Source organism: Thamnophis sirtalis, unplaced genomic scaffold (genome assembly GCF_051295495.1).
Source record: "Thamnophis sirtalis isolate CommonGarterSnake01/CBP01778 unplaced genomic scaffold, rThaSir2_p1.2 scaffold_15, whole genome shotgun sequence".
NCBI lineage: Eukaryota > Metazoa > Chordata > Lepidosauria > Squamata > Natricidae > Thamnophis > Thamnophis sirtalis.
Window position 1 is genome coordinate 17,940,206 of NW_028261395.1, and position 27,011 is coordinate 17,967,216.

General features: G+C 40.3%; 1 protein-coding gene across 5 annotated transcripts in view; it reads right to left on the reverse strand.

Annotated features, from left to right (window-relative positions):
* Nucleotides 1–27,011, reverse strand: part of GBF1 (golgi brefeldin A resistant guanine nucleotide exchange factor 1) — a 152,359-nt gene that overhangs the window by 50,023 nt on the left and 75,325 nt on the right. For 3 of the 5 annotated variants that reach the window (XM_087702640.1, XM_087702639.1, XM_087702643.1), the window contains 12 exons: nt 26,883–26,981; nt 26,300–26,494; nt 23,949–24,129; nt 23,121–23,258; nt 22,555–22,640; nt 20,440–20,642; nt 19,071–19,194; nt 16,427–16,552; nt 15,597–15,679; nt 14,979–15,215; nt 7,580–7,673; nt 5,993–6,169 (listed from right to left, as the gene is read on the reverse strand). In XM_087702640.1, coding sequence (XP_087558766.1) covers nt 5,993–6,169; nt 7,580–7,673; nt 14,979–15,215; nt 15,597–15,679; nt 16,427–16,552; nt 19,071–19,194; nt 20,440–20,642; nt 22,555–22,640; nt 23,121–23,258; nt 23,949–24,129; nt 26,300–26,494; nt 26,883–26,981 — 1,743 coding nt within the window. The remainder of the gene's footprint in view (nt 1–5,992; nt 6,170–7,579; nt 7,674–14,978; nt 15,216–15,596; nt 15,680–16,426; nt 16,553–19,070; nt 19,195–20,439; nt 20,643–22,554; nt 22,641–23,120; nt 23,259–23,948; nt 24,130–26,299; nt 26,495–26,882; nt 26,982–27,011) is intronic. The other 2 variants (XM_087702642.1, XM_087702641.1) reach the window with 1 other exon arrangement.

Below are 27,011 nucleotides of genomic sequence, written 5' to 3' on the forward strand. Positions count from 1 at the left end.
TCTTCACCCAGATCTTTGATGAGAGAGAGTGAGCCCCCTTGTATCACTGAGTTAGTCATCTTTTATCTTAATATTTACCTATGATTGATTTAATTGTATATTTTTTTATTGTTGAGCTACCCGGGATCATTGAGAATTAGATGGTATATCAATTATGTAAATTATTACTAATATTAAGTTCTCCTCTAGGGCTGTGTTAGAGGTAGTAACCAAGATTGAGAGACTGTTTGACAGACAGTTTTTAGAGACATCTGTAGAAATTGTCAGTTCATTTATGCTCTGCTCCTATATCAAAATGTCAAGCCACATAGCAGCTGGGGACTCTACATGTCAAGATCCCTAAAAGTGATACTGCCATTCAATTGGGAGGAGGGGGCCTTGGAGTCAATTTATTTGTTTATTTATTTATTTGTTTGTTTATTTATTTATTTTTATTTATTTATTTAATTAGCTTGTATGCTGCCCACTCTTGGAAGACTCAGGGCGGCTTACAAATAAAAAGGGAGGGGGGATATAAAAAAAACAACAATTTAAAATTACAACAACATTCATAACTTAGGATGGGGCTGGATAATTCAACAGCCCCAGGCCTGCCGGAATAGCCAGGTCTTGGTCGCTTTACGGAAGGCCGGAAGAGTAGTAAGGGTCCGGATCTCGACGGGGAGATCGTTCCAGAGGGCCAGAGCAGCTACAGAGAAGGCCCTCCCCCGGGGGGTCGCCAGCCGACATTGACCGGCAGATGGAATCCGGAGGAGGCCTAGTCTGTGCGATCTAATAGGTCTCTGGGAGGTAATTGGCAGGAGGCAGTCTCTCAGGTAGCCAGGTCCATTGCCATGTAGGGCTTTAAAAGTAACGACTAGCACTTTGAAGCGTGTCCGGAGACCAATGGGAAGCCAGTGCAGCTTGCGGAGGATAGGTGTAACGTGGGTGTACCTAGGTGCACCCACAATCGCTCGCGCGGCTGCATTCTGGACTAACTGGAGTCTTCGAACACTCTTCAAGGGCAACCCCATGTAGAGCGTGTTACAGTAATCCAGTCTTGAGATGACGAAAGCGTGAGTGACTATCCGAAGGGCCTCCCGGTCCAGATAGGGTCGCAATTGGTGCACCAGGCCAACCTGGGCAAAGGCCCCCCCTGGTCACAGCCAACAAGTGATGTTCTAATGTCAGCTGCGGATCCAGGAGGACTCCCAAATTGCGAGCCCTCTCTGAGGGGCGTATAATTTCACCCCCCAGGCTAAGAGATGGAATAGCTGGACCATCCTTGGGAGGGAGCATCAATAGCCACTCAGTCTTGTCGGGATTGAGTGCAAGCTTGTTCGTTCCCATCCAGACCCTGACAGCCTCCAGGCACTGGCACATCACTTCTACCGCTTCACTGAGTTGGCACAGGGTGGACAGATACAATTGTGTATCGTCCGCATATTGATGGTATTTAATCCCGTGCTGGCGTATGATCTCACCCAGCGGCTTCATGTAGATGTTAAATAGGAGGGGGGACAGGACCGAACCCTGTGGCACCCCATAATTGAGGGGCCTAGGGGTCGACCTCTGCCCTCCGACCAACATCGACTGCGACCTGTCCGAGAGGTAGGAGGAGAACCACCGAAGAACGGTGCCTCCCACTCCCACCTCCCGCAACCGTCGCAGAAGGATACCATGGTCGATATTATCGAAGGCCGCTGAGAGGTCAAGGAGCACTAGGATAGAGGAGTGACCCCTATTCCTGGCTCGCCAGAGATCATAGATCAGCGCAACCAAAGCAGTTTCCGTGCTGTAACCAGGCCTGAAACCAGACTGAAAGGAATCCAGATAATCGGTTTCATCCAAGGACCGCCGGAGTTGAAAGGCCACCACTTTCTCAACAACCTTCCCTACAAAGGGGAGGTTGGAGACTGGACGATAGTTACTCAAAATGGCTGGATCCAGAGAAGGTTTCTTTAGGAGGGGTCTCACCACCGCATCCTTTAGGAGGAGCGGGAAGGATCCCTCCCGGAGAGAGGTGTTAACTATCATCTGAATCCAGCCACCTGTCACCTCCCTGCTGGTCAAGACCAGCCAGGAGGGGCACGGGTCCAGTATACAGGTGGAGGCACTCACCGCTCCCATGGCCTTAGTAATGTAAGTAGTAGTACTAATTAGTAGTAGTACTAATTTATTAGTAATGCCTGTGACAACTGATACTTTATAATTGGTTTCCTGGTGCCAAAGCACCTTGAGATCCCCTCACCTTTTGGGGAATGTTTATGATGGCCAAGTGGGACGGTTCACTTTAATGTCTAACAGAAGATAGCCATGGGAGTTGGTAAAGGAAACCTCTTCACACTTGTGTATTGCCTAAAATCTGCATTCTGATTAATAGGAGGGGTCTCTACTGCATTAATTCTACTCGCATTGCCTAAGGGGATTCAGACGTTGCTTTGAACTTAATAGTTTCACTTCTGCTTAATAAAAGCTTCCTTTTGAAATACTTCGTCTTCACTTTTTAAGTTAGAAGGAGAGGCAATCCTTACACTACATGTCTTTAATCTCTTCATTATGGAATTGAGACTATTTGTGCCAGAAAGTAAATCTCCCTTTCTCTGGAATAGCCGTTTTGAATGCAAAGGGTAAAAAATGCATCTTGAGCCTATGTTAAATGCCCACCTTGACACCCCACCCCCCACCTCACCCCCAGCCCTCCGAGGTCAAACACAGCCCTGATGCAGCCCTCAATGAAATCGAGTTTGATCCTCCTGCTTTACATTATCATAAAATCAAGAATACAGGAAGACCCGACTCCTCCTTTGTTGGGAAGGTTGTTGAGAAAGTGGTGGCCTCTCAGCTCCGGCAGTCCTTGGAGGAAACCGATTATCTAGACTCCTTTCAGTCTGGATTCAGGCCTGGCTACAGCACAGAAACTGCTTTGGTCGCACTGACCGATGATCTCTGGAGAGCCAGGGATAGGGGTCACTCCTCTATCCTAGTGCTCCTTGACCTCTCAGCGGCCTTCGATACCATCGACCATGGTATCCTTCTGCGGCGACTGCGGGAGGTGGGAGTGGGAGGCACCGTCCTTCAGTGGTTCTCCTCCTACCTCTCGGACAGGTCGCAGTCGGTGTTGGTCGGAGGGCAGAGGTCGACCCCTAGGCCCCTTAAATATGGGGTGCCTCAGGGTTCGGTCCTGTCCCCCCTCCTGTTTAACATCTACATGAAGCCGCTGAGTGAAATCATTCGGCGGTACAGGATAAAATATCACCAGTATGCAGACGATACTCAGTTGTATCTGTCCGTCCCGTGCCAACTCAGTGAAGTGGTTGACGTGATGTGTCAGTGCCTGGAGGCTGTCAGGGTCTGGATGAGAGTTAACAAACTGGCTTTCAACCCTGACAAGACCGAGTGGCTTGTGTTTTTCCCTCCCAAAAATTGGCTATGTTCTCCAACTCTCAGGCTGGGGGGTGAAATTATACACCCCTCAGATAGGGTTTGCAATTTGGGAGTCCTCCTGGATCCACAGCTGACTTTAGATCATCATTTGTCGGCTGTGACCAGGGGGGCATTTGCCCAGGTTCGCCTGGTACACCAATTGCGTCCCTACCTGAACCAGGAGGCTCTCACAACAGTCACTCACGCCCTTGTGACCTCAAGACCGGACTACTGCAATGCGCTCCACATAGGGCAGCCCTTGAAGAGTGTTTGGAGACTTCAGCTGGTCCAGAACGCAGCCACGAGAGCGATTGTGGGTGTGCCTCGGTACACCCACATTACACCTATCCTCCGCGAGCTGCACTGGTTACCTATTGGTCTCCGGATACGCTTCAAGGTGCTAGTCGTCACTTATAAAGCCCTACATGGTATTGGACGTGGGTACTTGAGAGACCGCCTCCTGCCGATTACCTCCCAAAGACCCATTAGATCCCACAGATTAGGCCTCCTCCTAATTCCATCTGCCGGCCAATGTCGGCTGGCAACTACCCGGAGGAGGGCCTTCTCTGTGGCTGCTCCAGCCCTTTGGAACGATCTCCCCGTGGAGATTCGGACCCTCACCACCCTTCAGGCCTTCTGTAAAGCCGTCAAGACCTGGCTGTTCCAGCAGGCCTGGGGTTGCTGAGTCCCATCCCCTACTCGAATGGGTATGCGTGTTGAGACCTTTTAGACTGTTTTGTATTGTTGTTTGTTTTTGTTGTGGTTTTCCTTTTTGTATTGTCCTCCCTCCCCTCCCTTGGTTTTGTTAGCCGCCCTGAGTCCCTCGGGAATAGGGCGGCATAAAAGTCGAATAAAACCTTCAAACCTCCTACCCAAGATGGCTACTGAGGAGTAAGGCCTTTTTTTCTCTTACTTGCAATCTATTACATACTCACAATCAATACATTTATTGCCAGAGCTGGTTCTTTGGCAGTCTTGTCCCTGGAGTTGAATGGGGGCACTTAGGACTTATGAGTTGCTGTGAACCCACCCAGGAGGTGAATCTTGAAGACTGCAACTCCTTGTGGGAACAGCCGAAAAGTCAATGGGCGTTGACACCTCTTCCTACCAGCATAATGTTTTTGTAAGCATGCCTGGGGCTTTTAAGTTCACTTTTTGAATTTTTGTTTTTGTTCTTATCTTTTAAAGGTTAACTGGCTGGCTGAATGTCAATTTATTTCAGCCCCTGCTGGATTCTTTCTGCTTCCTTTTCTGCTTTCTTTATTTGACTGCTGTTATAAATTCCTGCTTTCTATATAGAAACATGGCACATGACTCTGATTTGTATTTTATTAATCTGCAAAAACTTTTTGGGATCAAAACAGTAAGAAAATATCTTCTCTGCATTCTTTGCTTTGAACAACAACATATCAGATTATAGAGAGGAGAAGGAGGCTGGCACTCAAGGGAGGGGGAGAGTCTGGCTAGCAACATGCAATCTTTAACTTGATTTTTTTTCTAAAAAGTCTATAAATTTGATGAACTTACAAAGATTGTGGGACACATTTTGAAAAAAACAGACACTAAATCCTTTAGACCCACAAAAAGAACCAGTTTCAAAGAAACAAATTCATTGGGAAGAAATTCAGACATAGAAACAACACAGATTGTAAAAAATATTGAGAAAAAAATGTGATTTCCTAGCTATAAATTGGCCAGAAAAACATATAGACTTAGAAATAATAAAGTTCAACTCCATATACACTTTCCAAAAGCTTAACACTGCTTTTATATAAAAGCTAAAAACTCTCTGTGTGGATAAGTGGTAAATGGCTTTTTAAAATGGGTTTGAAGGAAAAAGAGGAAATGGACTTAATACATCTAATTCAGGAATGATTTTATCTGTTTTTGAGGGGAAGATAGTTGAGCTTTGGAGATTGGACATTAATATTCAAATCAATCAGCAATTGGTAAGAAATAGTATAAACAAACAAATAGATCTGGGACCAATTATGGCTAATATCTGTGGTGATTTGGGATTGAAGTAAATTTTCTACAAGTTGATTACAATATTAGTTAATAGAGGATTTTGCAATTTCAATATTTTCTTTCTCAATATTGTTCACAAATTGTATTACTTTTATACTTTTATATAGTATGCTTATTATTGTTGTTGTTTTCTATTAGTTATTTTGTTATTAATATAGTTTATAGATGACAGGCTAACAATTTCTAAATAGATTTAGTGGTTTAGACCCAGAGAAGCATGGGGATCTCATATTCCACAGCACCCTCACATCATCAGTTATACCTACCTCCCTGCCTGTGCACCATAACTCATTCTTATACCTACCCATATGTGCACCCACCTGAACTTGGACCTGACTGTACCACACATGTGTGCCCACTCTCAAACACATTTTTAAAAATCATTATATTTTATAAAATCCAAATTATAGGCCTTTAAAATATAGTATTTAATATTCTGCAAAACATACTTTTAAAAATTTAGGTTTTTTTAGCACATTGGTTATACAACAAAACCCAAGCATGGCAAATTCTTGTCTTCTCACCCAATTCTCCTAACATCTACTGTCATTTGTTTTACCTCCACCATGGTTTTTGGCAATAATTCTGCTCTGAAAAGTTGCAACATTGCCTCCATTATGTTTTTCCAGCCCTCTCGTAAAATATCACCATGTCGATGAGCCAAATGGAACACAGTCTTTGCTGCAATGTGGGCTTTTGGATTGCTTCCAAAAACTGTTGGCAAATTCTCAATTGACTGCAACAGAAAAGTACAAATAAATAAATTCTTATTGTTTAAAAATCTCAAGTTTGGTATAAAATATTAACTCAAAACATTAAGTCTTGATTTAGTCAAATGTTCAGTCAGAAATTTTGACTAAAGTTGATTAATATTTCACTACTTTCACAGCCTATGTATTGCAGTCTGTAACTAGTTAGCTAGTTCTTCACTCTCTGTAAGGTTACAACTAGATACTGCTTCTTCCCATAATCTATCCCTTATCTAGAACTCATCCATAAGACATTGACTTTTCAATCCTGGTGTTAGCAAAAAAGTATTATAAAGATTTGCCAGAATTTCATAAAAACATGGTTTAGTTTGACCTTGATAAAATAAGCCAACTTTATATTCTTTTCTTTTACCTATGACAATCTAAATCTTTAGTTCATTCAAATATTGTCATAGGATTTGATGTCTCTTCAATTCTTGTTTGTCCCATTGCATAGGCTTCTTTGGGCTTAACACACAAGATCTGCAGTCTCTGGCAGGTTTAGAGCTCTGAGAGATAAGGGAATAGCCATTTTTTCAACCATGGTTGGTGGATTCAAGAAACACTGGGTTTACGTGTAAGTAGTCCTCTTTTACCTATGACAACTGAGCCCAAAATTTTTGCTGCTCACCAAGATAGTTATTAAGTGAGTTTTGCTCCATTTTACAATATTTTCTGCCACAGTTGTTAAGTAAATCACTGCAGTTAAGTTAGTAACATAGTTTGTTAAGTGTGGTTTGCAGGGACCTAGGGACACTACAATCGTCGTAAAACTCAGACACTTATGAATTGTACTAAATGAACTATTGTAAGTTGAAGACTACCTGTACTTCCTTTTGTGGCATCTTTGTGTTCAGAAATTGGCTCAACTAGGTAACATTGATGATGTTACTAGTTGGGTAATGAAAAGTCTGCAAGAAAACAAACTAAGGAATTTCCACTTTTGAAATTGCTTATTAACTGCTCTTTCAATTATTATGAATTTTGGATCAACAGGTTTTACAGCAGGTTTTATACCCTGATGAATTTTCTTCAATTCTTAGTGAAATATGTTTTAAATACAAGTTTAAAGACTTTTTAAAAATGGAATAAACAGCAAAAGAATGACTAAAAGTTTGATTTTGGAAAATTACAAACAGATCAAGGGTCCAGATGGTTTTGAAATAAGATTTTGAAATTAATTACAAAAAATTTTCTTGTAAGAACATGCTTTTGTTTTCAATTCTCTTTAAAAAATTGTTAGAATGGAACTTGAAAGTTGGACACTCTGGGGAACCAGAAAGAACTAAAGATTAGTTACTAATCAAGTGGTTGTATTTAACTGAAAGGAAAATCAATTTTGTTCATGAACTATGTTTAAATTTAAATTGTTTTTATGTCTCCATTTGACAACTTACCTCACTGCTGAGGGCTGTGAATTTACAGAGAGAAATTATAAGGTTGTCAAAAACATCACTGAGGCCGTAATGAGCAGAGATCATGGCACATTTTCTGAAAGACAAATCACACAGTGAATGCTTCCAGAATTATTCCCTAGATTCTTCCCGTTATATTTTTGCAACACAAACAGATACATATCAAACCGTGACTATTCAAACCAAGTTGGTTTGGTTTCAAATGATACCACATGTGCATTAATGATGGGCAAACTCAAATAGTTTAATTATGAATTAAACACAATAATCATTGTAATAAAAAATAAGATGACATTCAGAAATACAGCTCTGTCACAAACACAAATACTACTCAAATACTCATTTTTCATTCTTGCACATTTATTGCTATCTGTTTATTTACTGGAGGCAAATATTGTATCATCATCATTATCATGTTTCTTTTAGGTAAGATGCATAGGATAGCAAGTTTCTTCCAATGAATGCTATCTATGGTAGTGTCTTCAGCTTTTATCCATTTGATATCCACTGTTTGTAAGTCATTTTTAAATGTCTGACACCAGGTTTTGCATGGTCTATCCCACCTCCACTTTCCCTCTGGGGGTCCCATCATACAGTGTTTTTCGGGTATCAATGTTCTGGCAAAGGAACAATATGACAAGCTAGATACATTTGACATTCTGTTACAATGGCTGCAACTTCCTGGATCCACTCCACTGGAAAGTTTCCTCACTGCTGACACGGTCACATCAAGTGGCACCCAGAATTCTCTGTATGCAAGATTGATGGAACACATTGAGCTTTCATGCAGTGTGTGCTGTTAATGCCCATGTGTCACTGGTATAGATCACTATTGCTACAATAATTGTTTTATAGGAGGAGGAGCCAATGTCACGACAAGATGGTCGTGCGGTCTCAATGCTCTGAGACCGCAGCCAATATTTTTGCTGCTGGGTGGTCCAAATGGACCTAAGAGTCCCAAAGAGATGGTGAACAGGAAGAATACATCTTGCTGATCTCAGGGATATCGCAAAACCCCTGAATCGGTTTTTTTCTGAAAATGGAAAGAATGGAATACTGAAAGAGGAATTAAATGGAGAGGAAATCTATTCCAGAGGGCAAGATACAGAAGAAAAAACTATGGACTTAAAGAGAGAAATTCTATTAGCAAAAGCATTGATAACACTGATGACAATCAAAGATAAGCTGAATAAGGAAGCAAAAAGAGGGCATCAAGATTATATGAGAGATTTTATAAGCAAGGAGTTGCTAACAGAAGTCTATACAAAGCTGATCAAGAAGATGATTAGAGGACTGGCACCACAAATGGCAGAAGATATGAGACTGTTTTGCTACTGGAAAGATACAGGTTGATAGATGGAAGAATATAATTTAAAACTAGTTAAATTTAGTGAAATTTATTGATAATAGATATAGCTTAAATAAATGATAATATTACTAATGTATACAATGTGTAATGTTATGATGAATATAATTGGATATGAATGTTGAATGGTACCCATGTAAGGAAGATTAACAATCCCTTTGGATTATACAATAATAATAATAATAATAATAATAATAATAATAATAATAATAATAATAATAATAATTCAACGACTATGGCACAAACCAGCAGTGGTAATTCCAGTGGTAGTTGGCACACTGGGTGCTATTCCAAAAGCACTGGAATTACATTTAAAACAGTTAAAAATTGACAAAATCACCATCAGTCAAATGCAAAAAGCCGCACTGCTTGGATCTGCACGCATATTAAGAAAATACGTTACGACGTCCTAGGCCCCTGGGTGGGGCCCGACTAGTAACCAATGCCAAATCCGGCGAAACAACTGGCCGCTGTGATACAATTGTACAACAACAACAATAATAATAATAATGGTCTGGATTGATTACAAAAAGGCATTTGACTCACTGCCACATAGTTGGATCATAAAATGCTTAGAAACAACTGGCATTAGCAAAAATATTACATCCTTTACTGAAAAGGCGATGAAACAATGGAGAACTGAGTTGGCAGTAGGGAATGAGATCTACAGAATGGTTAATATCAAGCGAGGAATTTTCCAGGGTGATTCACTTTCACCTCTTCTCTTCATCATTGCAATGATCCCACTAACAGTAATCTTAAAAAAAATGAAATTAGGCTACCAAACAGCCAAAGAAGCTGAAAAAATTTCACATTTACTATATATGGATGATTTGAAACTCTATGGAAAGTCAGAAATAGAAATCCAATCATTGACAAACACAGTCCGAGTATTCAGCACCGATATTTCAATGCAGTTTGGCATGGAAAAATGTGCCACTGTATCCATAAAAAGAGGCAAAATCACTGCATGTGAGGGAATTGAAATGCCCAATGGCCAACTAATTAAATGCAACGAAAATGAAGCCTACAAATACTTAGGCATTCTGCAGTTGGATAACATCAAGCATGGAGAAGTAAAAACTATTGTCAGGCGAGACTACACCAACAGAGTTAGGAAAATTTTGAAATCTAAATTGAATGGTGGAAATACAGTCAAGGCCATAAATACCTGGGCAATACCAGTTATAAGATACACAGCTGGTATAGTTAACTGGACACAAGCTGATTTGGACATTTTGGACCGAAAAACCAGGAAACTAATGACAATGCACTACAGTTTACATCCACGTGGTGATACTGATAGACTGTACCTGCCCCGAAAATCAGGTGGCAGAGGATTATTACAAGTGAAACAAACAGTTGAAGAAGAAAAACATGCACTGGCTGATTATTTAAAAGAAAGTCAAGAACATCTATTAATTGAAGTAAAGAACAAAAATCTACTGAAGGCCCAACAGACAAAACAAGAATACAGAAAACATGTGATAAAATCAAGAATGGAGAGTTGGCAGAACAAAGCACTGCATGGCCAATTTCTGGAAAAAATAAAAGATAAAGTGGACAGTGAACAAACTTGGTTATGGTTAACAACAGGTACATTAAAGAAAGAAACAGAGTCACTAATCCTGGCTGCGCAAGAACAAGCTATCCGCACAAATGCCATTAAGGCCAAAATCGAAAAATCCTCTGATGATGCCAAATGCAGACTTTGCAAAGAAGCTGATGAAACTGTTGATCACATACTCAGCTGCTGTAAAAAAATCGCACCGACTGATTATAAATTGCGGCACAATTCAGTAGCACAAATGATCCATTAGAATTTGTGCAAAAATTATAATATTAAAACAGCAACAAACTGGTGGGAACATCAGCCTGAAAAAGTCACCGAAAATCAGATGGTCAAGATCTTGTGGGATTTTCACATACAAACAGACAAAATACTGGCGCATAATACACCAGACATCACATTGGTTGAGAAAAATAAGGTCACAATCATAGACATTGCAATATCAGGTGATAGCAGGGTCGCTGAGAAGGAACATGAAAAAATCGCAAAATACCAGGACTTAAAAATTGAAATTCAACGACTATGGCACAAACCAGCAGTGGTAATTCCAGTGGTAATTGGCACACTGGGTGCTATTCCAAAAGCACTGGAATTACATTTAAAACAGTTAAAAATTGACAAAATCACCATCAGTCAAATGCAAAAAGCCGCACTTCATTAGGTGCATATATTACAACCAGTAACAACTTTTTTTGGTTTAACATTATTTCTACAATTAATATTCTCCCATCCTCATCATGATAGATTGGTTTAGTCTGGATCATGTCTTTAACATATAACGCTATTCCTCTTTTCTTTTGTTCAGCTAATACCATGTAAAGTTTACCATATCTAGGATATTCCAAGGTCTGGATCTTTCATTTGGTTACATGGACCTCTTGCAATACAATTATATCATAATTCAGACATTTTAATTTATTGAAGGTTGTTTTTCTTTTCTGCTGCGAATTTAGACTATTGATATTCAGTGATAGGATCTTGACTTCTCCCAACATGATTCTATGTGTATGTAGGTCGTGTACTTCTTGTTGCCCTTATCTCTCTCGCTTCTTTGGGTTCTTCCCCCTTTTTTCTCTAAAATAGCTTCTTTCTCCTTTCTTGTCTCCACTAGTTACTTTTTTTTCTTATCTATGCCCTGAGTCCTTGCATCCTTGTTTCCAACAGTTCTCCTTTGTCTTCCTCATACTCCTGACCAACAAGTTGATTGTAGAATTCTTCTGCTTGTTCCATCGTGTTTATTCTGAATCTTTTATCTCTCCAAGTTACCAGTATGCCCTCCAGCATCAACCATCTGAAGTTAATTTCATATTTATTCAGCACTGATGTTAAAAATTGATAGGGCCTTCTTAGTTCTCTGATTCTCCTCGGTACCTGTTTTAGGACTGTTAGTTGTTGTTTGATTGTGTATTATTGGATCATCTCTTGTTCTATTAAACACCTCATCGCATATTGATTTTTTAATGAACTTTACATGAACTTCCCTTGGGAGATTGTTCTTTTTTGTGTAGTTTGTCTGGATTCTATATGTCTCATCGATCTCACTTGCCATCTCATCCTTTCCTATTCCCAAAGCCTTTGCCGTGAGATCTACCATCATATCCAATAGATCCTCACCTTTTTCTTCCTTTACGTTCTGAAACCATAGAAATTGGGCCACTTTCTCAGATTCTAATGTGAGGATCGTTAGCTCAAGTTCCTTGTTCTCCTGATCAACCTAGAACTCAGCTCCTCCATTCTTTTCTCTTCCTTCTCCATCCTTCCTTCTATTGCATTTATTCTTTGTTTGTTTTTATTAATCTATTCCTGAAACTTTTCCAATTTATCATCCATCTTCTGTATTTTTTCCTTTAGTTCCCCAGTGTCATTTCTTACTTCTCCAATATCCTTTTTCAATTCCTCATGATTTATAGCCATTGTTTCTTGCATAGCTTGTAATATCATCTGAAGATCCTTCATTGAATTAGATCTTTCTCTCTGGAGCAGATCCTCAGAGGATCTCTGGTTCGAGGGGCTGGCGGCCGCTAGAGACGTCTGGGATGCTGGTTTCCTCTCCATGCCAATTTTAGTTAGATTTGTAATGCTTGTCATTAAAAAAAAAATTGGATCCCTAATTTAATTATTTTCCAGAACTCCCATTTTTTTCTCTCACTCGTAACTTTCCCTAGTCCTTCTTTCTTTCTTCCTTCCTTTCCCCCCTTCCCTCTCCTTCTCCTTCCTCCTCTACTCAATAATCAATTTTAAGGAGTATTAAGGGGTAGTATCATCTATATATCAGTAGATTAGTATATTATATGTAAACAGATATCAGAGGATAGAAAGAGAATGAGAAAAACATCAATTTATTGCTAAGTATCTATGTATATCACTTGTAATATTACTATATTTCTATTAATCTAAGTAAATACTAAGAGTGAATTCCTTACAATTATTAATTATATTGTGAGCAATCCATATCCTTAATCAATAATAATGCCAATAATATCAAGAACAGTAGAATTAATAATCTTATAGCAATAGTAATAACAATGACAATAACAATGTTTCTTTGATAGTATTTTAACATTAGTTCCTAACCCTTAAGTTCAACCTTATACATGACCCTCCTATATTAAATAGTTATATAAATCTTCTGAATTCTCTTAGTCCGTTTAATCTTCTTTCTCTCTCTCCAATCATTCTTTTAATAATGTCCAAAAGTTATCATCAATGTCCTCCAATAGTCAGGCCTCTGCTAGCCAAGGGGTTTAGTCACCAAATATTCTGCTTTCTCTTGAAGTACACTCTAGGGGAAAATTCCAGATTTCGCCAGTAGATGCCACTCTTCCATAAGATACCAAGATACAGACTAACAAAGTGCACAGCCAGTGTAAGCCATTTTATCTTTATGCTTCTTCTTCAGACCTTCAATAGTTAACTTATTTTCCCCTGCAGGCTTCCATGTTATCAGAGTTATTCCATGTTATCAGAGTTATTCACAGCCAGCCCTTGTTATGTTAACTAATTAAGTTTAGATTTGGCTCCCCAGACAGTTCAGAGAAGAAAAGAAAAAGTCTCCAGTCTCTGCTTCGACTATCCGATCTTCTTGCTTGCTTGTTGGCATCCAACTTCGCTCATCACTTTCCTCTCACCGCTACAGAGGGAGGGATAGAAAGGAAAAAGCCACACCCAGTCCCCGCTTCGAGCCCCTCAATCTCCTGGGCAATTTTGAAAAATAATACCATCCACAAAGATCAGGAAACTGATAAGCCACTCTCAACTCCCACAGTTTTCTCTGCTCAATCCCCGCTTGCTTTGAACAGGTGTCAGCACTCTGAGATGGCCATTACAGATTGCCCTCTTCCACGCCCAGAGTTATGAAGGAGATTTCAAGCCCAGACCACGAACTGCCATCCTATGTTCATGCCAAACCAACCTTCTCTTCAGTTTTCCCTTCAGGAAAACATCGGTTTACAAAAGTCTTTCAAGAAAAAAAAACCCCTCCCGAACACCAAACCCAGCTGCTCTTCACAGAGCTCTCCGTTCAAGCAACCATTTGTGCTGGCAGCTAGCCCCGCCTCTTCCTTCTTGAGAAGTTTTAACAATAACTCCCTTTTGCCAATTGTCAGGAAAGCATTGTGCGTGCCAACACATGTTTAAGAATCTAATCAACTCCATTACCAAATCTCTGCCAGCTTTCAAAAATTCTGCCAAGATCTTGTCTGTGTTGACAGATTTATAGCTGGCTTGAGGAACATCCAGCCTCCCCTGCCACTGCATTCTCGCCTTCCATGCGGTGCCTCTGCCGGCGGGGCACCTCCCATTTCGCCTCACTTTCACCACCACCGCGGCTCTTGGAGGAAGGGATGCCAGCTCGGGGCTCGCTTCCCTTGCCGCTCACCATTGCTGCCCCTGCCGAACAGAGGGTTGGAAGCCAGGCCGGTCCCGGCCGATGGCTTGCTGCTTTCCTGGGCTGCAGCCAGCGGGAAGGGGGTGCAACATGCGGGAGACTTCCTACAGTTCCTCAGTTCCTCTGGGCTGCAGCTGAGCCCGCTGCCCTCTCCTGCCGACACCCTCTCCTCCTGCTGCCGCCCTCTCCAGCATGCAAAGCTTGCGGGCTGCAATGGTGATGGCTTCGGGAGACATTGGCCGGTGGGGGCGGGGGGCTAGGCTAGCACGAATGATGCTTACCTGTGTGTAGGCAGGAGGAGGCAGTTGTGTGGATGCATGTGGCAAAGGTGAGGCAGGGTAAGCGTCCAAGGGAACCGGTTCGGGGGTGTAGCCAGCCAGCCAGCCAGCCAGCCAGCCAGCCAGCCATCACTACCAATTTGGCGACCCACGCCCAATCACCACTACTGGTTTTCTCAAACCGGTCTGAACCAGGAGCAATCTACCTCTGATCCAAGGTTTTTGGTCAAAATGAGGATATGGTACATGAAATAATTTTGTAGAATGTGAAGGAGAGTTACCTGAAACCAGAAATAGTCTTCTGGATGACTGTTTCATCTAAGCTCTTGTCAAAAACATAGGAAAGAGCTGCAACAATAGGTCCCCAGGTCATGGCAAAGAGGTCATGATCATAGCTGCCAGGTGGAACATGCAGAAAGACTCCTTCTTCAGTGGCTCCACGGTGCAACAACACATTCCATACATAGTTTTCTTTTACTAAACCTGTCTGCTCATCAGGCATCACCACTTCTTCATTTCTTTCAAAGATGAATACAGATGAATACAGAAACGTTAAATGATCAATTGTTAAGATGCACTGTAGCAAACATTCTAAGATTTTATTTTATTTTACTTTTGTACCATTTTTTTCATATATAACACCAAGTGGTAAATGCATCAATATGCTTCTTTCTATCTATTTTTCTCACAACTCTGTGAGGTGAGTTGGTTTGAGAGACTGTGAATAGACAGTCTTTGTGAATAGCCAAAGACACCCAGACAGTTTTTCATGCCTAAGGCAGGACTACAACTGTCTACTGGCTGCTATGCTAGCCCTTCAGCCACTACATTAAAATAGCTTTTTTTTAAACCACATTCTTCTGATAACTCTCTACTTCCAAGGATTAATTTATACTTACTTGATAGCATAATATATATCTTCTAACATCTCTTGGTCAAAATCTTTGCCACCATTTACTCCTTTCAGATTTTTTCGGAATTCCTGTAATTAGCAATGAAAGTACATTACTTTCTGATAAATTCTGAATTCTGCAAATAACCTTTATTGTGATATATTTTGAAATTCAGAGGCAACACATATCTTTGGAAGATTTTGGGATAAGTTTCTAAGCTACTACAATTCAAAGGAAAAAACATTGAAATAGAAGCAAGGGATCCTCTGAAAATGGCGCTCTGGTAGTTTTCTTTTCCATAATGCCAAACAGCTGATTTTGCCACCATCTATGGCCAGAGAATCAAGTCTCCGCCTTTTCCTTTTAGTTGTTCGAATTTTTAAGTGTGCCTCCGAATTTGAAATTGTTTTCTTTTCTTTTTGCTTTACATTTTAAATGTTAAACATCTGATGGAATGCTGAACTATCCTTACCCTCCCCCCCACACACACTTTGGTGGATTATAAACATGAAGTTTTTATTCTTCATTATTGCTTTTTTCTGGAACAACAAAACTTTTGCTTTTATCACAAGGAAGCCAATGGCATGAAGATTTTTTCCTACATAGTGAAAGTGATCTGATTTATCCTGGACTCTTACAATAAGGAATTTATTTTCCTGCTTTTTATATAAACTTTATTTTCTCTTTTTAAATATTTTCCTGGTCCTTTTATTGAAAATAAAATAAATAGGAACAAGAAAGCTGAGGATGAAAACATAATCTTAATAAAGCCCAAGACACCAGAAAAAAATCAGAATATTCAGGTTAGCAGATCCCACAAAGAAGAAATATCTCACCTCTAACGTCATTGGTACATTCTGCTTGCGAACATTATGATTGTGCTGATCAGTGTTCAGCATGATAACTGCATAGGCTAAAGCAAAACAGGCATCACTATTAGCAAATGGAGTCCCATTTGATTTCTGAAAAGAGAATGAGAATGGAAAGCAGATCCAAAATAATATAACTATGGTATTCTATATAACTGAAAGGAAAATGCCAAGAATTTAAGCGGGTCATAATAGCCCTAATAGACTCAGGGTACACTGGATGCTTAGTCAGCCTATAGACAGAGCAGAAGTTGAGATTGCGAATGAGAAAGATACGCCAACCAATGAAATTCAAGCAGGTCAGTGGCTCCATCATGGCAAGCTTGCCTGCCTCCTTCCTGATGGAACCAGTGCACCTAAAACTGGGAATTGTTGCCAAAAGTGAGACCATCCCCCCAAAATACCAGGACTTAGCAGAGGTGCTCAGTGAGAAGGAACACAATGTCCTACCCCCACCCTTATCATCCCATGGATTGTTCAATTGAGATCCTGCCAGGGGCCCTTCTAAAAATATGACTCAACTGCAAATGTGTATGCATATATATAGTTATTTATTTACTTATTATGACCCGCTTCACCTTCAAGTGGGATATTATGATCTCCTCTTGGGCCGACAGGGTGTGATAAGTCTCACCATTGGGTCGTCTTCCCCCTCACTGTCAGTCTTGTAGCGAGTCAGCTGGGGATCCTCCCCTTCATTGCTTGGGGGGGGGAGAACTCTAAGACTTGGGGTACCACTCACAACGTTTTCCTCTGCTTGGGTGGCTTCCTCGGTTTTGCTGGGCTCAGGGCCAAAATGGGCGCCAGTGCTGGGCAGACTGCTGCTATCTGGCCCTCTTAGTCGCATAGGAAGTATAACCTAGGTCCGTGCCTCGAGGCTTCAGAGGGGGAAGTCATTTTTGTGATGGTAGCTTTCTGCCTCAGTGGGCACCTCTGGCTCCTTTTCAGGTGACCCTCTGTTCCTCCGCTTTGCTTATACTCCACTAGGTCTAGATCCACACTTATTGCTGCCTGATACCAGTCATTCATTTGCTTAGGTTTTCTGTGAGGAAGGCACATGTGGTATAACTTTTGGTTCAGATCGTTTCAGAAGTAGTGGACCAGGAGTCTCTCCAGCCAATGCCTCATCCTCCCCACAGCCTTCGGAACTCATCAATGTATTCAGCCACCAGTTTGCTCCCTTGCTTGATGACACAAATGTTGGATTCCGTCTGCCGAACTTGCGTGTTGTCCCCAAATCGGGCTCTGAGCTATCCCAGGAAAGTGATGAGGTCCTCCAACTTGGGAGCCCCTTCATCTTGGAGGCCTGTCACCCATTCCGCTGCCTCTCCCTCTAGGTTTGCCACAATGGCTTTTAAAAGTCACATTGTTGAAGTAAGCTGGCCCGTATCAATCCAAATGAGTCCACATCTAATTAAAGAAGAATGCCAGCTTCTCTGGACTCCCATCAAATGTGGCCTTGATTGGTGGGGGGCCCAGTATCCCTGCAGCCATCCCACCCCATAGCGAAAGGGCCAGGGCTGTGCAGCTGCCACCGGTTGTGCTTGGGGCTTCCTAGCAATCCTGTGTGGTTGTCCTGCCACCTGTTGGGATCCAGCAGCACCTTGCAGGGGAATAGGTGTGACGTGGGTGTACCGAGGTGCACACACAATCGCTCGCACGGCTGCATTCTGGACAAGCTGCAGTCTCCGAATGCTCTTCAAGGGCTGCCCCATGTAGAGCGCATTACAGTAGTCCAGTCTTGAGGTCACAAGGGCATGAGTTCTGAGTGCCTCCCGGTTCAGGTAGGGATGCAATTGGTGCACCAGGCGAACCTGGGCAAATGTCCCCCTGGTCACAGCTGACAAATGATGCTCTAAAGTCAGTTGTGGATCCAGGAGGATTCCCAAATTGCGAACCCTGTCTGAGGGGCGTATAATTTCACCCCCCAGCCTGAGAGTTGGAATACAAGGCCAATTATTGGGAGGGAAAAACAGCAGCCACTCGGTGTTGTCGGGATTGAGTGCAAGCTTGTTCACACCCATCCAGACCCTAACAGCCTCCAGGCATTGACACATCACGTCAACCGCTTGATATATTGAGTACATTATTTCAGCACTGATTAGGTCTAATCAACCAAAACAGCTGAAGGGGGGCTGGTGGGTGGGCATGGCTTCAGCAACATTCAGTATATAAGATGCACAATTTTCACCCACTTTTTTTGGGGGGGAGTACATCTTAAACTCCAAAAAGTACAGTAAATATCATACCCAAGTCTCATTTTTATCATGTGAGTGTTGTCCCAGTTTCTACCATATTACTTGTACTTCATTTTATCATTTACTATCTTGCTTTCAGTTTGGAATATTTTTCAAATAGAAAATTAATACAGAATTGTAAGTTATAGTCTGGTTTGTTTGATTTTTGCTGTGTTTAGGTAATAAATCATAGTTGATATTTGAATTCAGCCACAGCCACCCACCCACACACACAAAGTAAATATAATCTAATCAAAATCAGTTATTTTTTTCCACAATGATGAATGTAAGCATAAAGAAAAGTATTCTTCATTCCAATTCCATTACTTAATATATTATTTAACAACAAATATATAGCTCAATTCAAAACATACATGCCAATATTCTGTAAAGGTTTCCAATAGCCTGTGAATCACAGGAGCTTCTCCTGGCAAACGAAAGGCTTCTAGGTAGAGTCTTAAAGCTTCATCTAGTCGTAAACCTTGGAAATGGAAAGTCCTGCAAAGAAAAAACAAAATCAAGATAAGTATGCAGAACAAAAGAACTATTAGGCAGATCTACATCACAAAAAGGTCCGCCATCCCCACCTTAGAAAATAGATGGATCTTGAGAGACTTGAACACTGGGCCCTATCTAACAAAATGAAATTCAATGTAGAGAAAAGTAAAGTCTTACACTTAGGCAAGAAAAACCAAAAATACACATATAAACTGGGTGAAACCAGGTTTAATAGCAGTGACTGTGAGAGGGATCTTGGAGTCTTAGTGGACAACCAGCTAAATAGGAGCCAGCAGTGTGCAGCAGCAGTCAAAAAAGCATGCCTAGCCTTATGGAGGCTTACAGAGTGCTGCTGGGGGCTGGGGGGGGGGGCAAAAAGCGGCCCATTTTTTGCTCATTTCTACCCTCGCAAGCCCCCAGGAATATTCGGAAAGCCTCCATAAGGATATACACGGCCATTTTTGTGAAGGGGCGGGGCTTCGGGAGGCAAAAAATGCTGTATTCGATGTATAAGAGGCACCCAGATTTTCAGCTTCTTTTTTTGAGGAAAAAGGTGCGTCTTATACTCCGAAAAATATAGTAAATTCTAAATTCTAAACTCAATGTTCACTCAAAAGATTATTGAGGGATTAAAACAAGAGAGACTCCTATGTATGCTATCTTGAGGCCTCAAAAGTAAAGTAAAATATAAGCAGGATAAATAATGTAACAATAAACAAAGTATACTATTTTATAATGAACAACTGCTCTATTTCACAGAAGGTAAATTGATAAGTTCCAAAATACATACATACATACATACATATATACATACATACATACATACAAACAAACAAACAAACAAACAGAACATACAAACCAGTGATGGGATTCATTTTTTTTTACTACTGTTTCTGTGGGCATGGCTTTGTGGGCATGGCAGGGGAAGGATATTGCAAAATCCTCATTCCTTTCCCACCCACTAACCTGCTTTCCAGCTCCGTTCTCCTGTTCCAAGCAACAAAAAGAGATTGGCTGGGAGGCAGCAGGGGCGGGACCAGCCTATTTGCTGATTCTCTGAACTACTCAGAATTTAGGCTACCAGTTCTCCATAACCAGTCAGAACTGGCTGAATACCACCTCTGATACAAACCCATAAAATAGCACAGCAAACATAATTTCTAATTATTTATGAAAATCATTATTCCTTATTCTAGAGTTCTCTTAGTTTACTTCTGGTGTGTTTTAAGAAACATTTCTACTCACCTGACAAAACTATCCAGCAAATCCACATTTTTCCGATCACTCACAAATTCTCCAATCATTTTCTTGTCCAGTTTAGGATTTTCTCTCAGCCACTTGGCCACTTGATCATTATCCATTGGGGTAGCCAATAGATTTTTCTCCTGAAGAAGCTGTATTCCTTTTTTTGGTTTCTGATTGAAGTGCTCTGAACCACTTATCAAGAGCTTTAAAAAGTCAAAATGAATGAATTAAGTTATACTTTATAGTAAAATTACTCTTATATCAAATCATATACTCTCTATACAGTAATATAATTCAATATGTTCTTCTTTAATCTTTAGGTTTGGAGACCACTTTTACACCTTATTCCACACAATTAAGTTTTATATTAGTAAAATTCAATACAGTCATTTTTTGCTTAGTAGCTACTTGTTTAGCAACGATTTAAAATACAATGGTAATAAAAAAATGGTCAATGCCCACACTTACACTAAATTTCTAAACTGCATGCACAATTATTAAGCAACTCGTATTTTGAAGGATTAATATTATTATTGGACAATTGCAGTGCTCTCAGTCAATGCAAAATGTTATTAAACCTCAAACTTGAATATTTAAGAAAGTAAAAGTGAGGTTTTGGCTTTCTTAGGAGAATATCTATGTGTGCACAATTATTGGGCAATTATTAGTGTGCAGAAGTATTATGCAACTAAATGAAAGATTTCCCATCTCACTCATTTATTTTAATCTGTTAAAGTGAGAATAATAAACAACTCAAAATGTACAAATAAACATTTCTGACATTTCAAAAAAAAAATCAGTGAACCAATATAGCCACCCTTCTTTTCAGTAACAGTCATATGATTTCCATTCATGGAGTGTGTCAGTTTCTTGATCTGTTGACGATCAACTTTTTGTGCAGCAGCAACCACAGCCTCCCAGACACTCTTCAGAGAAGTGAATTATTTTCCTTCATTGTAAATCTTCCATTTAAGAAAGGCCCACAAGTTCTCAATAAGGTGTAGGTCAGGTAAAGAAGGAGGCCATGTCATTGTTCTTTCATTTTTAAGGCCTTTACTGGCTAGCCACACAGTGGATACTTTGATATCTGCGATGGAGCATTGTCTTGCATAAAAATCATGATCTTCTTGAAAGATGCAGACTTTTTCCTGTACCACTGCTTGAAGAAAGTGTCTTCTAAAAACTGGCAATAGGTTTGGGAATTGACTTTGAGTCCATCTTCAACCCAGAAAGGTCCAACTAGTTCATCTTTAATAATACCAGCCCATACCAGTACCCCTCCACCATCTTGCTGGCATCTTGAGTCAAAGTGGAACACTGTGCCCATTACTGATCCAGCCACAGGCCCATCCATCTGGTCCATCAAGAGAAGAGGTGGTATTCAGCAGGTTCTGACCTGTTCTGGAGAAAATTTTGAGTAGTTGGGAGAACCAGTAAATACCACCTCTGACTGGACCGCCCTCTCTATTCTCTGCCTTCCAAATCCCAGCTGATCGGGAGGAAATGGGGATTTTGCAGTAACTTTCTCTTGCCATGCCCATCAACCCACGCCCATAGAACTGATAGTAAAAAAATTTGAATCCCACCACTGGTCAAGAGTCACTCTCATCTCATCAATCCATAAAACCTTTGACAAATCTGTCTTCAGATATTTCTTCGCCCAGTCTTGTCATTTCAAATTATGTGTCCTGTTCAGTGGTGGTCGGGTTTCAGCCTTCCTTACTTTGGCCATGTCTCTGAGCACATGTACTTCTGGGCATTCCAGGTAGGTTGCAGTTCTGAAATATGAGAGCACTGGAGGATAATGAGTTCCTGGTAGCATGCACTTGGTAGCATTTGGTTTCCATTGCCTTTGTAAATCCCCAATTCAGTTTTTTTCCTGATACTTCTCACCTATAAGAGATTCTGGCATTTATTTGGATCCTTTTATTTCTATATATTCAAGTGCTAATAGAAGCATTTAAAGTTCACTTTAGAATAGCATATTCAAATCTGATTCCCCCCACTTTCTTGTTTTATGCCTATATCTACTACTGTACTTAAGAATGAACCCACATCTTTACTGTATGCATAATGGCCACATATTATAGATGCTTTGGAAACAACATTCCATACCTTTTTTTTATTCTTAATCATTATCAGTTCTTGTGTTTTTGGTAAGAAGCAGGAAAATCGAGTAGGCTTTCTTGGGATGACCTTTTCTGCAAAAATATCAATTGGTTGCTTTTACAGAAGAGCCTTTCAAACAACTAGCATTGCTGATTATAATCAATTTCAATTTCACAAGCAAGCAGTACTGCTCTTCTTTATCAGCCACAATTCTGACAGAGTTTATTAGTTAACAAAAAAAGAGGACCTTTGGAATCAGTTGTATATATTACAATAGAGGAAGAACAATTTAAAAAAAATCTTGCTAGAATTTTGCAGTAGAAACACAATGAAGTCTCAACCACTGAAAAGAGGAGGAAAGGGGTATATAGCAGTATCCTACTGCATCCTATGTATGGGATAAAACACCAAATAATACACACATATATACCATATTAATATATTAAAAGATCCCCAATCATTCACAGTCTTGTTCACAGCCAAATAGAATGGTGTACCACAAAACCAAGTCCATATTATTTATATGCTTCACTGTTCCAGGCTACCACTACTAAACTAAAAATCAGATTTACCTGTATCATTTTCCATATCTGAATTCAGACAGTCTTGCTGTTTCAAGTGGGAGGTCACCAAGCAGTCCTTACTCGATGAACGTGTCTCCGGTAATTCTGCAGTGGATGATTTAAGTTTTGTTTGCAATTCTTCAGTAACTATAGGGTAAAAGAATATTTGTCTATCTATTTATCATTTGTTTTTGTAGGCCACATATTTTTATCATTCTCAGTGGCTTGCAACACATAAAACAAAACTAAAACTAAAACCATAGGAGTCTGGGGAGGGCGAAAACAGCCCCTGCCCTCCCCGGAAGCCATCTGGGGGCTTCAGGGACCTTCAGGAGGCTTCCCTGAAAACTGGAAGTCACTTCCGGTTTGCTTGTAGGGTGGTTTTTAGTCAGTCCCTGAAGCCTCCGGAGGGCTTAAATCGCCCTACGAGCAAACCGGAAGTCCGTTCCCGAACTTCCGGTTTGCCCATAGGGCCGGTTTGCCCATAGGATCTCCGCGGGGGGCAGGGGGGCTCTTTTCGCCTTCCCCAGGCTTCTATAAAGCCTCTGGAGCGTGGGAGGGCCAAAATGGCTTTTAAAAATGCTGAACTCAGCTGGCCAGTGCGCGCATATGCGCTGGCCAGCTGACAGGGCAACGCCTCGCATGCCCTGACAAATGGCTCCGCGTGCCACCTGTGGCATACGTGCCATAGGTTCACCATCCCAGGTTTAAGGTATCACAGACATAATTGTTTGTTAAAATGAAACATGGAACAGAAGAATTGTTGCCTGAAATAGGCTCAAGAATGGCAAATGTCACTATCTACTTAAGAAGAAATATCAAATAAATAATTCTTACTTGCTTCTCTAATGATATTGGCAATTTCTGTATTTGGTTTTAGTATTTCTTTCTCTTGCTGATATATGCCTCTGAGTACTTTGGCTTGGCACCGTGCTTCAATTTGATCAGTCACTGTCAACAGTGCTTCAAGTGACAGCAAATGAGTAGTGTACAGTTGTCCAGAAACAGGAAAAGCATTCTGAAAAATCAAACATAATTAAGGCTATATCCAACTACGTAAGGAAACTTAAATACAACTTCTATTTAACTTACCATAGTTCTCTACACAGCTATGCAAGCCTTCATAACTTATTAAATACTTTAAACCTAAGTCCCCACAAAATATTAGTTTTCCTTTATGTTAAATGTTGTTGACTTAGTATATAAAGCTACATTTCTACTCAAAAGATTTTACATATTTCATGGGGGAATATATGCTTGCTGAACTATTTACATTAATATTCTTAGTAGAAAACATCTGAAATACAGGTAGACCTCAAGATACAACCACAATAGAGCTGCCTATTACAGTTGCATGTCATGATGATTGTTAAGTGAAATATCTGACTAACAATCCCCAATCCTCTTCTTACCAAAGCAGGTTGTTAAGTGGAGCACAGGGTGCCTCAGGGGTGGGCCTGTCCCAGTCCTCCAAAAACAACTCTCCCTTCACATTCTACCTCTTGGATCCCTACAGGCCTTTGCACACTCCCACTGGTTCACCCCAAGCCTTATGTCTTAATCAATCAATTTTAAGTCGTGAATTACAGAATTATAAGATAGCAATAGCAATAAGACTTATATACCGCTTCATAGGGCTTTCAGCCCTCTCTAAGCGGTTTAGAGTCAGCATATCGCCCCCACAGTCTGGGTCCTCATTTCACCCACCTCGGAAGGATGGAACGCTGAGTCAACCTTGAGCCAGTGAGATTAGAACTGCTGAACTGCAGATAATAGTCAGCTGAAGTGGCCTGCAGTACTGCACCCTAACCACTGCACCACCTCAGCTCCTGGCCCATCCTAACACCAAGTAGAAATGTGGTTGAAATGCCCCATTCACTGGGTATCCAAGGTGGCACAGTGGTTAGAGTGCAGCACTGCAGCTATTTCAGCTAACTGCTAGCTGCAGTTTGGCAGTTCAAATCTCACCGACTCAAGATTGACTCAGCCTTCCTTCCGAGGTGGGTAAAGTGAGGACCCAGATTGTTGGGGGCAAGATGCTGAGTCTGTAAACCGCTTAAAGACGGCTGTACAAGCACTATGAAGTGATATATAAGTCTAAGTGCTATTGCTATTGCTATCCATGCATTAGTTGCATAATTTGGACATTTCTTGGATCTCCCCATATCACTTTTAAAAACTGGTATAACACTATTTTCCAAATTCCTGATATTAAGTATGATGTGAATGACTAGTTACATATTTTTGCTAGTGAGTTAAAATATTTTCACATTTCAATTCTTTAAGAACTCTTATGTAGATAGCATCAAATTTTGATGATTCTTCTCTTGTTCCTCAATTTTTCTTGGTTCTGATTTCCTCCCTAAGAAAATCATAATGGCTCAGGCACCTTTTCAACATATTCTGTATTAAGGAGAGAGGCAAATAAATATTTTTCTGCAAATTCCCCATCATACTTAACAATCCCTCTTATTTCATTAACTTCTAGCCTGATTGAATTTAACAAAACCTGTTTCCCCTTAGTCTCTCAGAGATTCTTTGTTTTTTCATAATAATTTACTAAATAGCATAGACCTAACCAAGAATAAGATAGGGATATTTTATCCTCAGTATCAAACTGACTTTAAAGAAAGTATTCTAGAAACAGAATGACAGTCCACAGAATCACAGTCCAAAATGATTTTTATATACACAAACCTAACATTTATTTTCTCTCCCACGTAAAATAGGCTTAACTCAAGCACATATTTCTGCAATTAGATTTTCAAAATATTTCCACCAACAATCATGGTTAAGTTTTAAAGCCTGATTACAGTATGAGGCATTTTTCTGAGGAAAAGGTACAGGACTAAAAATAGCCCTTCCAAATGAATTTCTCTTCAGAAAATATTCCCACCTATAGTAAAGATTTTAAAAAGCTTGTACTGGTAACTTTAGGTGATATTCTGAAGCACTTCTAGGGTACTTAAAAGCTCTGATCTGATTATACAGTGAATTTCCCCTTTATAGCAATTCAATGAGGCATGAGAAAGGAGGGTACAACTTTGAGAGATTTGGGAGTCAAATTGGGAACTTCTGCAGTCTTTGGAGAAGTTTTCTAGGTTTTCCTTGCAAAATAAACATGGTTTATTATTTTGTGCTTGTAATTGTACTGAAAAGAAAACACTGAAGAAATTCTTTTTCAGGACCTTGGATAGCAGTTTGCTGAGGTCTTCAAAAAGATTAGCACAGTAGTAGTCACAGTCATAGTTAATGTAGAGTTCAGTTACAAAGCTAGGAATCCTCCATAGCTGAACGATAGCCTCCAGGGCCATCTCCTTCATTTCATAAATCATCTTGGGGCTTTCCATTGTGATGATCTCCATCAGTTTCTTGATATACATCTGGCAGAAAGATACAGGATAGTTCAATTTATAGGATATATATATGTCATTCATCTATAACACAGGTGAATATTATTGTTTCTTTTTCTTGTCTCCTCTCTTACTTTTCAGACTTTGCAATTGGAATTTCAAAACAATTTGAATATAAAAATATATCATTATAAATGAATAATTAAAATATAAGAGCACAAAAATGCAAGACAACACAATGTTTATTAAGCACTAAGAAATGTATTCAATAGAAAATCAATTTTAAAAATGCAAGAATATGAACATCTCTAGTGAGCATTTTAATGATATAGAATATTTTTTCCAAATGTCACCAGACCTTCCCCCAAATGGGAATAATTTCTTCCAAAGATTAGGTAACATACTTCAAGAGGCTCACCTCCAGTTGGAACTTCAGGTGCTCTCTCATTTTCTCAAATAAAAGGAAGCATACCCTAAGGGAAGCTGAATATAAATTGAGCCGCTCCATGTTCAATAACTGGGAATGAATGAAAAGTTCAAAGATAAT